The 14,835-nt window shown below is 40.9% G+C and overlaps 1 protein-coding gene across 19 annotated transcripts in view; it reads left to right on the top strand.

Annotated features, from left to right (window-relative positions):
• The window catches only part of PTPRD (protein tyrosine phosphatase, receptor type, D), an 865,179-nt gene that overhangs the window by 799,302 nt on the left and 51,042 nt on the right, over positions 1 to 14,835 (top strand). For all 19 annotated transcript variants that reach the window (XM_014550614.1, XM_014550624.1, XM_014550612.1 and 16 more), the window contains 3 exons: positions 793 to 968; positions 13,616 to 13,735; positions 14,247 to 14,401. In XM_014550614.1, coding sequence (XP_014406100.1) covers positions 793 to 968; positions 13,616 to 13,735; positions 14,247 to 14,401 — 451 coding nt within the window. The remainder of the gene's footprint in view (positions 1 to 792; positions 969 to 13,615; positions 13,736 to 14,246; positions 14,402 to 14,835) is intronic.

Here is a 14,835-nt window from a genome sequence, read left to right as displayed (position 1 = left end):
TGTCTGAATTATGCCTTTAAAAGTTGCTCTCATGCTAGATGGAGAACAGACTGCAAAGGATAAAAGTAGAAGTGGGACAACCAATTAGGAGGCAACTGTCATAATCCAAAGAGAGGTTCATGTGATGCAACAACCCCATGAGGTTTAAACGAGAAGCAATACTCTGCAGAGGTTAGGACAAAGTCATAGCAGACTGCCTATCTATAATTAAACCAGACTCCACCAACTCCAGCAAGTTTTCAAACGCTGTGCATCTCAGTTTAATCTTCTGTGAAAGGAAGATCATCACAGGACTCACTTTATAGAGTTGTTGTGAGGATTAAATGAGTTCCCTGTTTGTGAAATCTGCAGTGAATTTTTCACCATTACGACATGCTGTATCACATTTCTCAGTCCCAGGCATTATTTTATTTAGTTTTTTGTCTGGGAAAGAGGAAGAGAATGAGTGAGGAATGTGACCAGATAATTGTTTATTCTCCTTTACAATTTCTATTGTACTAATGCAATGGAAAAAGACAATGTGAGAGAAGGCATTCTTTGGACACTCGGTTGTATTGTTCTTTCTTTGGTAGTCCACCTTGTCATTTTATAAAGACCTAACAACTCAAACATTGCATTTATTTAACTCTATTAGACCTGTTTTGAATCTTGCTTAGAACCCAAATTCTAATACATCACTGTGAGTCCTCTAGAGTAGTGTGGAACAGCAATGGACAATGCCACTAGGCTGTCTCCCAGGTTATTTCCTCTTGTGATACGCTCACTTAGTTGAATAACATTCCTCCTTTACAGGCATCCCAGGAAGTGACTATGTGAATGCCAACTACATAGATGGTTACAGGAAGCAAAACGCCTACATTGCAACACAGGGATCTCTCCCTGAAACATTCGGGGACTTTTGGAGAATGATATGGGAGCAACGGAGTGCCACAGTTGTCATGATGACAAAACTAGAAGAACGATCCAGGGTAAGAATAAATATCTGCCTCTTCCCTCTGAAAAATCTTCCCTTAGATACTCCCAATGTTGCATATTTTATTCTGTTCAGAATCTAACCTTAAGCTCTGACCTTCTGACTGACATTATGGTGAATGGGCATCAACAACTCTGATCCAACCATCCCTCAACACTTCTGAGTCTTTCAAACGTGAAATTCTTTCATGTTACAATGTGTGTGATCCCTAAAACAAACAAAAAATTATTGCTCAAAGAAGTAGATAACTTGGTTAGGGAAAATAGTTATTAGCTTGCACTAACTCTTTCAAAAACATTCATCGAACACACAGACTTTTGGGGAGAATTTCACCAATATCTACTTCCCAGTATTTTTAACTTTTCGTTTCCCACGATCTGAAGCATAAGATCTAAAATTATGTGACACAGGCTCTTTTTTAAATTATTCAAATTGCGTAAATTAACTCAGGGAAGCCAGAAAAATAAACGTGTAGAGGGTATTTTGCTAGTTTAGCCTTCTCCAAAATGAGTAGATTTTAATAATATAGTCATTGCTTATAAGGTCCAAGGAAGGAGATGCAGGCATCATATGGATCTAATATTATGGTACATGGCACGTTAGTTAAATGCTGCTGATTTGCGAAACCAAAACATAATGGGTAAGCCATATTCCCAGGAAAATAAGCAGATATTGTAGCCAACTGATGAAAGTCAATATTATTTTTTTTGAAAGTCAATCTTTAAATCTTGAGAATTTAATGAAGAAGTCTCTGAAAAATCGCTGAAGAGGACAGTACCTCTCGCTGAAGAGTGGGACATGCGGGGGAGAGTTTGAAACCACCACTGAGAGGTCTCTCAGAGTGGTCACAGCAGCTCACAGTGGATATGCAGAAGGAAGCCAAGCCCCACCTCCCATTTGCTGTGTGATAGCTGAGGCTTTCCAAATGGTCCAAGCGCAGTTCATGGCAGCTTCTCTCGGCCTCGGTCTGTATGTGACAGAAGAGGTGAAAGCTGCCAAGAGGATTTATAAGGAAAAAGCTCAGACTTAGGAAAATACAAAAAGTCCCAGCTGTTACCTTACAGATAAGGAGTGGAGCAATAAAAAGAGATGTTTCACAACTGGTTTTGCAAAACTAAAAAAAAAAAAAAATCAGATCTTTTTAAAACGTGGATTCTGTAGACATATTGAAATATTGTCTGAAATGAATTTAGATAAAAAATTGTTATGACTCTGAAGACAAGTATCTTTACATGCTAACGCCAAAAGATATAAATGGACCTATTATTGATTTGTACTTAGGGTACCCCTTATACAGCAAGCCCTTTCTTTAACAACAACCCCCTACCCCAGTGGTCTGCAAACTGCGGCTCGTGAGCCACATGCGGCTCTTTGGCCCCTTGAGTGTGGCCAGGAAGTTTCAATCGCACTGTACCTGCGCGCCCACCCGTGGTATTTTGTGGAAGAGCCACACTCAAGGGGCCGCAGTTTGCCAACCACTGCCCTACCCGAATGATTCTTGAATATACCTGTTAATAATTATAACAGTGTCAAACACATATTAGGTATATTGCTATTTCTCAACCACCCTCTGAGATATATACTACCACGATCTCCACTTTATATATGAGTAAACTCTGGCTAGAACATTCCAGAAGGTCACCCAAGGTCATTTAGCTACCAGGGCAGTATTAGGAATTGAAGACACAGTCTGAATCCAGAACACACGTGCTTTACCATTGGTCCATGCTGCCTGGTAACACTTCTGTGAAGCTGAGACAGCTAAACTCTTCTACGTTGGCATGCATGTAAATCCAACCTACCCAGACCACTCTGCTGGGAGAGACCGGCTGGTAACAAGCAGTCATTTGCAAAAGCTGTTTTCAGTAAAACACACATTTTATCTTGACACTGCAGGCCTTCATTAAACTATGCACAGAAACTTGTTTTGAAATAACCAAATGAAATTCTTCCCCTTTTCTCCCTAATTGCTTCTAATAATAAAGTTAGTTTTCACTGGCCCCTCTGCCACCACGGCATCTGATGGTAATGAGCAGTTCTTGACGGAAGGCATTGTGACTTCAATACCTGCGGTTTATCTTTATGTTGCAGGCTACTCCTCCCACCCCCCACCTTAGACAGAGGAACTTATTTGGAAGTCACTAAAGGAACCTCTGTTTCCTCCCTTCATTAATTACTCTTTGCTCTTGCAAGTTAGCTTTCTCTTTGTTAAATGGCCTAAAGGAGGCCAATTAAAATGCTGTCTTGTGATTTTTATTCTGTGGTGATTCAGCCTGTACCCAAACTTGTGATGACCTGCATAAGCCAATACTGAGGAGTTCCAACCATTATCAATCTGCTCATAGCAATGAGCCCTGATCCCTAAAGCCCCAAAGACCTTTGTTCTCTAGCCTGGAACACTTGAGAATAAATGACCAAATGCAACAGAGAGATCTGGTGCCCCAAATTATGTCACCTGTTCTTCCATCTTTCTCCTTCACATCCACCCACCTCACCTTTTCCCTATGAAGTGTCTTCTTCACCTAAAGTCTTAGGGAGAAAGGGCTAGGCCAGCCGTGGGCAAACTAAATGAATAAAACTAAAAAAAAAAAAGACCGTACCCTTTTATGTAATGATGTTTACTTTGAATTTATATTAGTTCACACAAACACTCCATCCATGCTTTTGTTCCGGCCCTCCAGTCCAGTTTAAGAACCCATTGTGGCCCTCGAGTCAAAAAGTTTGCCCACCCCTGGCTAGGCATTCCTGGATTCTCAAGCAAGACCTTGGATTTAGTTTCACTGTAAAAAAAATGTTGTTAGTGGTTAGTTGTTGCTGAAATATATATCTCCATACTTGAGCAACTTTGTGGCTTATGTGGCTGATCTGAAGTCTCAATGAATTCTCAATTCCCAGCAGCCAGCTTCAAAGCAGACGTTTGAACTACTTTGGCTTTAGTTAGGAATTGCCTGTAGTCTCCCTCATAAATGGAGGTGGTCCAGGTAGCTTAAATGAATCGCCTCTCCAAAGGCTGAAACCTAAAAGTTTCTTATTTTGATTAAGGCTCAGATTCTTGAAATAATATTCATCTCCTTGGTACATGGGGGAAAGAGAGAGAGAGAGAGAGAGAGAGAGAGAGAGAGAGAGAGAGTGTGTGTGTGTGTGTGTGTGTGTGTGTGTGTGTGTGTGTGTCTAAACACTTATGTGTATTACAAGTATGTAGGAATACGTGTTGACTAGAGATTTGGGGTGGAGAATAGAGAAGAAAAGGAAAGGGAAGAGAGGATAACATAATGTTACACAAGACTCTGGGGACATCACCCTCAGAGAAAGGGGAAGCTACAAGACAGTTCCAAGTAGGGCTGTCTCACAGTCAAATGTCTGGGTTTAGATTAAGATTCTAGTGCTTATTCGCTATGTAATAATGAGCAATTTATTAGAGTCCTCAAAGTCTCATTTCTCCTTTTTGACTTGCATGGAAGGATTACTGTGGGTATTGACTGAGATAAAGAATGTGACAAGATGGCTCAATGACTCTCAACTATTATTGTTTGGTTTGAGAGAGAGAAGTTGGAGGCTTTACCATTACAACTTTACTTCCTCCTAAAGCTGTCTTCCAAATAATTAAATTTTTTGTTTCCAAATTAAATGAGTTTGATTTTCTGTGATTGACAGTGAATCCTGACCAAGTTCATAGAGTCACTGCACATGGTGGATCCTGCCAACTGTTCCCAGTGTAACACACCCATGCATTATGGTCCAGAGGAGAGTGTGGCTAAGAACATGGGCATTTTGTGTGGGGGTTTTTGCACTTGCCTTTCCCCAGGACAGACTCTCCAGAACGGATGCAGAAACTCATTCACCAGTCTGTAAACAGACCTTGGCTACTGTGGCTGCTACTTTCATTGCAGCCATATCTTGAAGAATTCCTATATAATAAAAGGCTAATATACAAATTGGCTGAACGGTGGAATGACCACGGGGTGTGGGCCTAAGCCGTCAGTTGGACATCCCCTGAGGGCTCCCGGACTGCAAGAGGGCAGAGGCCAGGCTGAGGAACACCCCCCACCACCAGTGCACAAATGTCGTGCACCATGCCTCTAGTACAATATAAAAATAGTGAGTGATATTGATATGAGTTATATGTGGTAATAATTGTCAGTGAAGTCCATGTATTCTAGATACCATGCTTCTTCCCCATTCTTATTGACTTGATGATGCTAGGGAATTCTCTACTTAAGACCTATTATCTGTTTTTTTCCAGCTTTCTGTTTTGCCCAGGCTTGGCTCACTCTTACCTTGTCTCTCAGGCCTACTGTTGATAAAGCAGCAAAAGCTTGTAACCCTTGCTGAGCTACAGCAGCTGATTCACACAAAGGGCCACTGGAGTCATTAGCAGGTGTTAGAAGTTTAATTGGCCTTTTGTGAGGGAACTGACCACTCTTTGGTTTGAATGGCTAAAGAAGGTCTCAGTCCTGTGAGGTATGACTTAGGACTTCAGTTGGCCACTTGAAAACTTAAGTTCTTTGATTTTCAAATAATAGTATTCCCCCTATTCAGTTAGGATCTCAAACCTACCTGAAAAGACTATTTGTATGATAAATACACTGTTTTCAACCCCAAAGAGGAAATGTGTATTATATATTGAGTGTTTTCTATGAGTGTCATTCAGATAGATAAACAAAATAAAATAAAAGGCTAAAATCTGGAGATTTTGAAGTTAAAATATGATTGATGCCTGAAATACAGGTCAAGTTAAAGCCTTGTAAAATGTACTATGACATGAGATACGGTTAGTGGGTTTTATTTCACAGTTTCCATCTTTTTTGCCAAATGCTCTCAAGTTCTGCGTAGTTCATTGATTCTGTAGAAGATCATTCTGGTGCCCTAGAATGTGGTCTCTAATTGTTTCCATGTTTCATAACATGCCAGTGAGCACATGAATTGGTTTGGGCAACCACATGTAGGGGGAAAAAAGTTTGGAAAAAATGAAACATGGTAAGGGAGTAAAATATATACAGCTGGGAGTTCCTCTCCAAGGTTGTTATTTGTGGGCAACTGGGACACATGATTGGCAGGCTCACTTGAAGAATTGGAGTCTCCTAGGTGGGATTTGCCAAGGTGATTCCTGGCCCAGGAAGCTTTATTGTTTTGTTGATGATTGTCCACTTTTTTTTTCTTCCTTTATCTGCTTTTGACTACTTCTCCTCTGCTTTGTTTCCCATGTGAGGTACACAGGTCAGAGGGAATGGGCAAACCTCATGCTTGGCAAATCCTTAAGCAGCCTTGTTTAGTGTTAGAAGCTGAAATGGCTTCTTTGGCTTTCACTAGTTCTCACCTTCTCACGGGGCCTGCCTTCAGTTACTGCCCAGAGTTGACACTCATTGTTGATTCTGTGTCTTCCAAGCTTTAGAGTGGGAGTTGGTTCACTTAAAGAGCTGTGATTATGGTGGTACTTAGTGCCATAAATGTTGAGGATGGGGAGTGAAATTTTGACAGTCAACAAACAGGATGTGATTCATGATTTGAATTATCATCCATTGTGAGCCACACTGATGTGTAGTATTAGCATAGAGATAGACGTGATTTCCAAGCTAGCTAAATCCTATTTTCTGTTTTGAAATAGAGTATCTTGAGTATCTTGAAAACCATTTGATGGTATTCATTGCTAGAGCAGATCAAATGTTTTGTGCATCGTGACTTTTGTTCCTCTTAGGCCAGAGAATGATCAAAGTTTTTATACTAAATTAGGGAATTAGAGTATGGAGATTTGGCATTTGGCCACTGAAACACTTCTGACCTTAATGTCTACTTGCTCTTCCTATGTCCTCTCTAGTCTTTGAATGTCACTTTAGTAAATTTCCCCTGAATGAGACTGAAGTTGGGATGGAGACACACATTTGGTTCTATGGCCTAAAGGCAAGACGGCAATTGCAGGCAAAAAGCTCAAAAAAAAAAAAAAAATAGAGATGCTGGTCAAACGTTTTCTTGTTTTCCTATAAAACAAATCTTAAGATTCTTTTCAGATTGGGAGGTCATGCGGGGTTAAATGAAGGCAGAATCCGGTTGAAGATTACAAATGGCAGTGTTATTGTTTTCATTGTCGTTATCGGTTTGGGACCGCCCAGCCTTGGCCAACGGCAGACTAATTCTTGGCCCCTCTGGTTTGTCAAGGTTCGGCAGGTTTAATGGAGAACAAATGCTTTCCAAATGCCAGGTCTTTGTCCTCTTCCAAATAGAACTGGAAGCGCCAAAGGCCTTGAACATTTAATTTCTCCAACTGCAGCCTGAAGCGCTGCCTATCTAGAGCAGCAGAAACTGCTTTTTCCTTGAGCAGCTATAGGAACGGCAGTACAAACATTGCCTTTGGAGTCTGCGTGATGTATGGGATTGTTTTTGAAAAGTGTTGGATACCTAATGTAAATAGGACACAAGCAACAAAAAGGATGATGCTCAAGTTGGCAACCTAACGGATGTTTGGCTCCTTATCTGGCAAGTCCCATACTCTTGGTTTTCTCTTGTCAACAGACATAGTGTCAGATAAAAGAAAAAGAATCCCACCAATTTCCTATTGTTTGTTAGCTTCCTGGATTTTCTACCTCTTTCCCGCCCTGCCTCCTCTATTTACAATGGAAGCCAACAGATTCTGGCTCAGAACATTCCTAGCAAAGTGAGTTGGAGGCATCACAGCCTAAAGAAAGAGCTGGACTTGGAAGAGGAGATAAAACTGGACCCTCATGACTTCTGCAAAGCCCTTTTCATTCTCTGAAGCCGTGTTTATAGCCATCCCAGGCTGGATTAGGTCATTTTAAGGTTTTGGGAAGTATAGATTGGTCTCTAGTCTCAGGCAAGGCTGATGTTTAGCTGGTACGCATCAGTGCAGTTGTACTGACTGTTAAAATACTGGCTGGTGTATGGAAATACCTTTTTATTGAAACTTTGTGCCACTAGTGATATTGCTCAATGGTAGGGATGTGGGCATGTTTCTGGGCCAGTGGCAGCCACTGGGCAGACCAGGGCAGAAGCAGAGGTGGCAGCAGGGCTGTGTGGAGCACCCAGCCACTGCCAGGAATGATTAGAACCTAGGCGCAAACACGAAGGACTCAAGCCAGACCCGGCCATTGCAAAGGGGCACTTCACGCAATTGCCCTCTGCTTACAATACATTTCCAGAAACGGGAGAGGTAATGACACTCAGTTTAATGGGAGAAGTCATTGGAAAAGTTTAGTGCAGCAACTCTGTTAACTTTTGGCAGACACATTTTCTTAGTCTGTTCGGGCTGCTCTCGCAGAATACCATGGACTGTGCGATTTATAAACTACAGGCATTTCTTTCCCACCATTCCAAAGGCTGGGAAGTTTAAGATCAAAACACTGGCAGAATCAGTGTTTGTTGAGGATCAACTTTCTGATTCATAGACAGCTGCCTTCTCACTATGTCCTCGTGTGATGGGAGGGGCGAGAGGGCTCTCTGGGGTCTCTCTTTGGAGGCACTGATTCTGAGCCATGGGGGCTTAACTCTTTTGACTCCTCAAAGGCTCCATCTCCTAATACCATCACACAGGGAATTAGATTTCAACAATGAATTTTAGGGGGACACAAATGTTCAGTCTATGGCACACATAAAACAAAAAGAATGTCCATTCTTTTGATTAACAAATGGTTTGGAAAATGTTAGAATAATTCAATGAACCAATAAGCAGTTTTATGATACATAATTTGGTTTATTTAGAGAATAATATTTTTCAACTTTATAGTTTTTTTATGAAAAGCTATTACTTCACTGGTAGTAAAATTCTTTAACATTACTCTCATTTCAGGTTTTCCATTGCCCTTGATCTTTCACCAAATTTTGGTCAGCAAAGAGCAAATGAAAAGGGAAATACATAAAACAGATGGTTTTGTTAAGAGACAATAGAATCATTGAGGTGATCACTATCCTTATTGTGAAAAATTAAGTAATAATACTGGTCTTAAAAACTTCCAAAAGAGATACTATAACCTAAGAAATAAACAGTTTAGCATATAACTTTTTTCTGTCCCCTAAAATATATCCTAACATTTCTCTAGAACTTTCTCTTACTACACTGGCCCTTTTTAAATAGGTGTTGATAAGTGTGTGTTAACATTTCCTCACTTCCAATAACAACTTTGATTTGTGCTATCGAATGTTAACATACTTCTGTCACAGGAGAATCCTGTACCCAAACTTATTAGATATTGATTTCCAGTCACTTTCAGCAGCAGTCATGTTGCCCTTACATCATTCATTGTCTGTCCTATGTCCCACTTTGGCAAAATAATCCGGCCCCAGGCAGGCTTCTCGGAGTGCCATGTGGCAAATGCATTTGGTATCCGTGATGCTGGGACCCTTCGGAGGTCTTGGTTCGTTACATTTGGAATTGGGATGCTTGGCCATGCTGCCACACTCAATAAGTCTTTATTAACTGGAAAGGAGGAGGTTTTATTTTCACAAAACTTTAGCCCATTTGAAAATAAGCCAACCTAGACCACAGTATAGTTGCTTATAATGTTGGCTTCCAGTTGCTGAGTGCCTGTGACGTGCCAGGCACTTCCAGGATAAGCCACGTGTGAGCAAATGTGGATCCAGAAGGAGCGTGTACCCTGAAGCAGTCAGCAGACCTGCCAGTCAAACCCTCAAGATACTCCCTTCTGAATACCTATATATGTGTGTTTTATCACTTTATCACCTCGCGTTTGATGGTTTGTCATGAAAGAGCTCAAATGAATTAATTTCATAACATACCTGTAGCTGTGGTCAACCTCTCCTTTCCATAATTATAAAGAAATGAACGCTTACCATCTAAGGGTGATCACTTTGTGGTATTAAAAAGAAATCTCCCCGAAATTCGGCCAGAAATCAGAACTGTCTCATGTAGTTTAGGCCTCAAGGAGAGGTACCGGCTGATGCTTCAAAACCACAGCCTGGTAGCAGATTCTGCTGCTCTCCTGCCCCACCTCCCACTCCAAGGCATCCTCTTCTCTCCGCAGACCTGGGCCCAGGTAGATGGAGGGAGTTGTTTGGAATCTCACAACGACCTCTTTGGAGAACCAAGAGATGTAATCACAACTCCGTAGTCAATAAGGCTGATGGATTTGGGGCAGAGTCTACCTGTCATTTCACTTTGGTGTCCCCTATACCTGCTAACACCTTGCCTTCCACCTGGACTGTCCTAAACACATATCTGCTGGGTTTAAAAACATGTACCTCTTTCACATTTAGAATTATTGAGGTCGTTCATAACAACTACATAGAATCAAGAACATGATCTAACTGATAATTAATAGCTATTGCCTGTTGGAATGCCTACTTGTGCTGGCCATTGAGTTCAATGTCATGATTTTGGAGCCTTATAATAGCCAGGGCATGGCAGAGATAGTGTTCCCATTTTACAGATGAGCCCGTGGGGTTCGGGTCCTAGAAATAGAGAAGCAGCTTAGCGGTCATCCAGCGATGCTGCCAGGCTGTCCATGAGTCACTTGTAGTCACATTAGGATGAAATAGGAAAAAGCAAAAATCAGTCTTCGTACTCAGGAGCTCCTCCTGCCTTCTAGGTCTTATATACACATCCGCGCCCACACCAGCCCTATGCATGAAGCCTAAGAAGTCCTTGGTAACCCTCTTTGGAAATACCTTTGGAGAGTTTCTCCCAGGAAAAAAGATGGGGAGAGGGGCTCTTGTCAAAGAAGACATTTCAAGGAAGAAAAAATGGAGCTAGTTCATTTGCATTAGCTAATTAGGGGAAAAAATCATTTCTATTGTTCTCCTGTGTCTTTTCTCACTGCACCTCCGACTTGCTCTCTGATGTTAAAATCAGATATTATTTGTTTAGTGAATGGCTACAAATGAAAGACTTCAAAGAATAGCTGTCAGTAAAACTAAGCCCTTAAATGTGGCCCTCAGAAATCAGATGCAACCTGTGCAGGCTGCTCAGAGAGTGAGGCTGGGAAAAGCAGCGCTGAGGTATTTACTAATGAAGGAAGACTGTGTTGCTGTAGCCGTTCAGATAAGCTCAGGGGCGGCTTCTAATCCCTCTGCCAAGCCCAGATGTGTGCCTGCGCACACACGTTAGAATGTTTAGTGTTCCAGAAGCTCCCTTTGTGAAATATTTCCTGAGAGAAACAGCAGTGTTTAAATATATTTGCTTTAAGAATTGCTCCCCATTTTTGCAGTTGACTTTGATTTTAAAACATCTTCTTTGTAAAAAGTAAGACTAAAGTACATTATTTAAATTGAGTACAAAAGCTTTTTTTTTTAGCTAACAATATTCACAATATTCATTCCTTATTATCATGTTTGGTGGAATTTTTTTCTTAAAGGGTTCGGAGTCTAAGACAGTAATAGTTGCAGTTCTAAACTTATTACTAGCATGATGAGAATGATTAGTGCAATTTTAGTTTCTCTTATGTCTTGAGTATGGAGGGGATATGTGGATGAAAAGTCACTGAATAATGGAGGCATTTGTCCAGAGCTCACTAAAAGGCCGGCTCATGGTTCCTTCCTGTATTCCCTTTGTCTTCCCTCACCAATAGGTCTGAGGGTAACCGAGGCCACGCTTTGAAATATGATTGCATTGCATCTGGTTCGGTGCCTTGAACTGACCTTATACATTTACTTCTCTTTTTGTGCCCGCCATAGTACATTTGTCCTCCTGGGATTTGAACTGTTGGTTTCGATTTGAGAGGGTTGGCATCCAGCTGAAACTGTCAAGTGATGAGTTTGAGTTTCTCTTTTGATTCTTCACCTTAACACATCGCTGGCCTCCTCTCCCATGTTGAAATAAGAGGCCTCCAAAGTTACTTCTGGCCTTTGCAGCGTGACATCAACTTGACATCTATTTCATGGTTGAAAAACAGAGCCTTTGGCTTAATTTTTGTGTTTGTGTGCGTGTGAGTGCGTGTGAGAGTGTGTGTGTGTGTGTGTGTGTGTGTGTGTGTGTGTGTGTTCCCATTTCTATGGTGGCTATGTAAGTAGTGTTGGCTCCATTCAGGTAGGGGCCTTGGCTAAGTCTGTCCAGATACGGCTTGGGTTTTAATGGATGGTCAGAAAACACAGAGGTGCTAAGCCCTGGCCACTGCATCAGTGTTCTTAAAGTCTTTTCCTCATGTTGTCTTTCTTTGAGTTAGAACATATGGTAGACATATAATACATGGAAGACTATTTTGTGCTCTAGGAATCATACAAATAATTTTTTATAAATCCTATTAAGAGACAATTTTTCCATTTTACTGCCAACTATTTTTGTTTGCTTTTCATGAACTAGATATTTTTGTGTGGTCTCGCTGTTGAAATAAAGGCACAGAAGTCAAACATTGTAAAGTCAATATCTGTGTTATTGTTTAACTGTACATTTAGGCGTTTTCTCTTTTTTTCTTTTTCTTGTCTAGGAAATTGTGTAAAGGATAAAACCTCTCCCTTTTTAGAAGGCCCAGCGTCCTTTGAGGAGTAAATGCTCTATGAAATGAAAAATTACAATATTTCTCACAGAATGATACTGATATTTATAGTCAACACAAAAGCAAATAATTATTAATACTATTCACTGGTCGAAAAAATTCTAGCATCTGTGCTAATAATGCCTCATTGTTTTATTTCAATCCAATGGTTGTAACTTTTACCTCTTTCTTTTCCAAGTAGAAGGTGTGTTTCCTAATATTAAATAGTACTAGATTTCTTTGCCTAGAGAAATACATTTTGGTTTGTTTCCGTAGGAATTACTCCCATTTTTCTTTTAATCTGAGATAGAAAGGGTAAATATATTCTGATCTATGGCCTTGCTAGAAAATACAGTGTTGTGTGTGTGTCATTTTTCATTATGCTTTTTAATGCCCAAAGGACACATTCAGTAAATTTGAGTCGTATTGCAGACCTTGAATTATTCTTTGCTGCATGTTGAATTAATTGGGTGAATACTTTTTTAAGTGCTTTTCTTCGACTCCACATAGAAATGGTAGATTATTCATCTCAAATGAATAAATTTTAAATTATTTAAACTTTGCATTGCTAGTGTGTGACCCTCTGAGACTTTTTTTTTAAGAACAGACAGCTCATTTTTTCCTAGACATTGCAGATTTAATTTGTCTTGAATGCAAGCACCATTTTTCTTGTATGTTAAAAAACGCTATGCTGTTTATTATACTTTGATTGATTTACAAATTATGCCCACTTTTCTTTAAATGAACATATTTGGAAATTGTGATAGCACAAGATGAAATAACATGTGCCTTTAAACCTTGATGGATGAAGGCTCACTATCTCACCGTGTGGTGTAAATGCCTTCGTGGGATCTTCCCGATGCAATTCTGAACGTCTGTCCCGGAACAGACTTGTGTTTTCTTTTTCAAGTATTCTGAAGTTTCACATACCTCTCTACTTATTTTACCGGCAACAATCTGCAGTTTATTTTTCTCCGGGAAAATTGAATCTGTTACTGCTTAGTATTCCTACCAGTTTGAAAAATGTGGTTTATATTGGCATCAGAGCAGTCATTTACATATATTGGGATGACGGGAATGCGTGCCAGAAAAAGACCCACATGAACTGGAATGCAGAAAAGCTGTTTTCCTCCAGCAGCAACTCACAGTGGAGCTAATAGAGAAATGGATGAGCGCCGGCCCTGAATGTGTCGCTCCTCTCTTCCAGGTGAAGTGTGACCAGTACTGGCCCAGCAGAGGCACAGAAACCCACGGGCTGGTCCAGGTGACGCTGCTCGACACCGTGGAGCTGGCCACATACTGTGTCCGAACCTTTGCACTTTACAAGGTTTGCTTTTGATGTTTTTACCTCCTTTTCCCCCTTCCCAATATTGAAGGAAGATTCTTTTGAGAAATCACGTATCTGAAGGCTTTATTTATAACTTGATTCCCCTGGCAGTGGTGAAGACTGAAATAATCCTTCCATTATCCCTCAGCCATTTTTCTCTTTGTCGATTTATTAGTAAATATGGAACCCTTGCTCTGAACGAAAGTTTCGGCAAATGAAGAATAGATGAGGAAGAACCACTTTTTCCTGTAAAATATAACAGGAGCGCTCCTGATAGTTACCCCTGAAAAATGTCGTGCTTCTCACCTAGGCATTTTATCTTCCTGGACAAACATGTGTCATTTACAAATAGCTCGGGGTTTATATCTCCAAAAAGCGTGTCTTCCCAAAGGATAGTGGGTCGGGGGAGGAATCGAGATGCACGTTGTCGTGTTACCTCTTCCACGTCATGACTCCTCCTTACAACCTGGGCTAGGAAACCAGCGTTTCAGCCAGTGTTCCTACTTCACAGAATGGGTCCAGCGAGAAGCGAGAAGTGAGGCAGTTCCAGTTCACCGCCTGGCCTGACCACGGCGTCCCAGAACACCCGACACCTTTCCTCGCTTTCCTCCGGAGAGTCAAGACCTGTAACCCTCCTGACGCAGGCCCGATGGTCGTGCACTGCAGGTAAGGACCACGGAGAGCACTTGTTTTCCCCGAGGTCAGGTGTGTGGGGAGACAGGAAGCGCCAATGGTTCCTCATTGGATTGTCTCTTTCCAGTTTTTAATCTTCTGGGATAGTAAATACCTTCATAAATAATGCAGGTGGGATTTTTCAGTTAAATGAGGCCTATACTAACAATGAAAGGAAGGATTTGATATAGATCCATATACCTTACCAGGGTTTTATCTTTCATGTGAAAATAAATAAACACAAAATTAAATGTGCACGTGGGCATAAATATATGAACATGAAACAGAAAAGAATTGAGAATTTTTTATTTTCTTTATTAAGGTATTACATATGTATTCTATTCTGCCCCCCTCCCCACCCCCTCATGCCCTCACCCCCCTGGTGTCTGTGTCCATTGGTTATGTTTATATGCATGCATACAAGTCCT

This window comes from Myotis brandtii, unplaced genomic scaffold, assembly GCF_000412655.1.
Source record: "Myotis brandtii unplaced genomic scaffold, ASM41265v1 scaffold606, whole genome shotgun sequence".
NCBI lineage: Eukaryota > Metazoa > Chordata > Mammalia > Chiroptera > Vespertilionidae > Myotis > Myotis brandtii.
The sequence above is the reverse complement of the archived record's forward strand: the minus strand, read 5'-3'. Positions and strand labels throughout refer to the sequence as shown.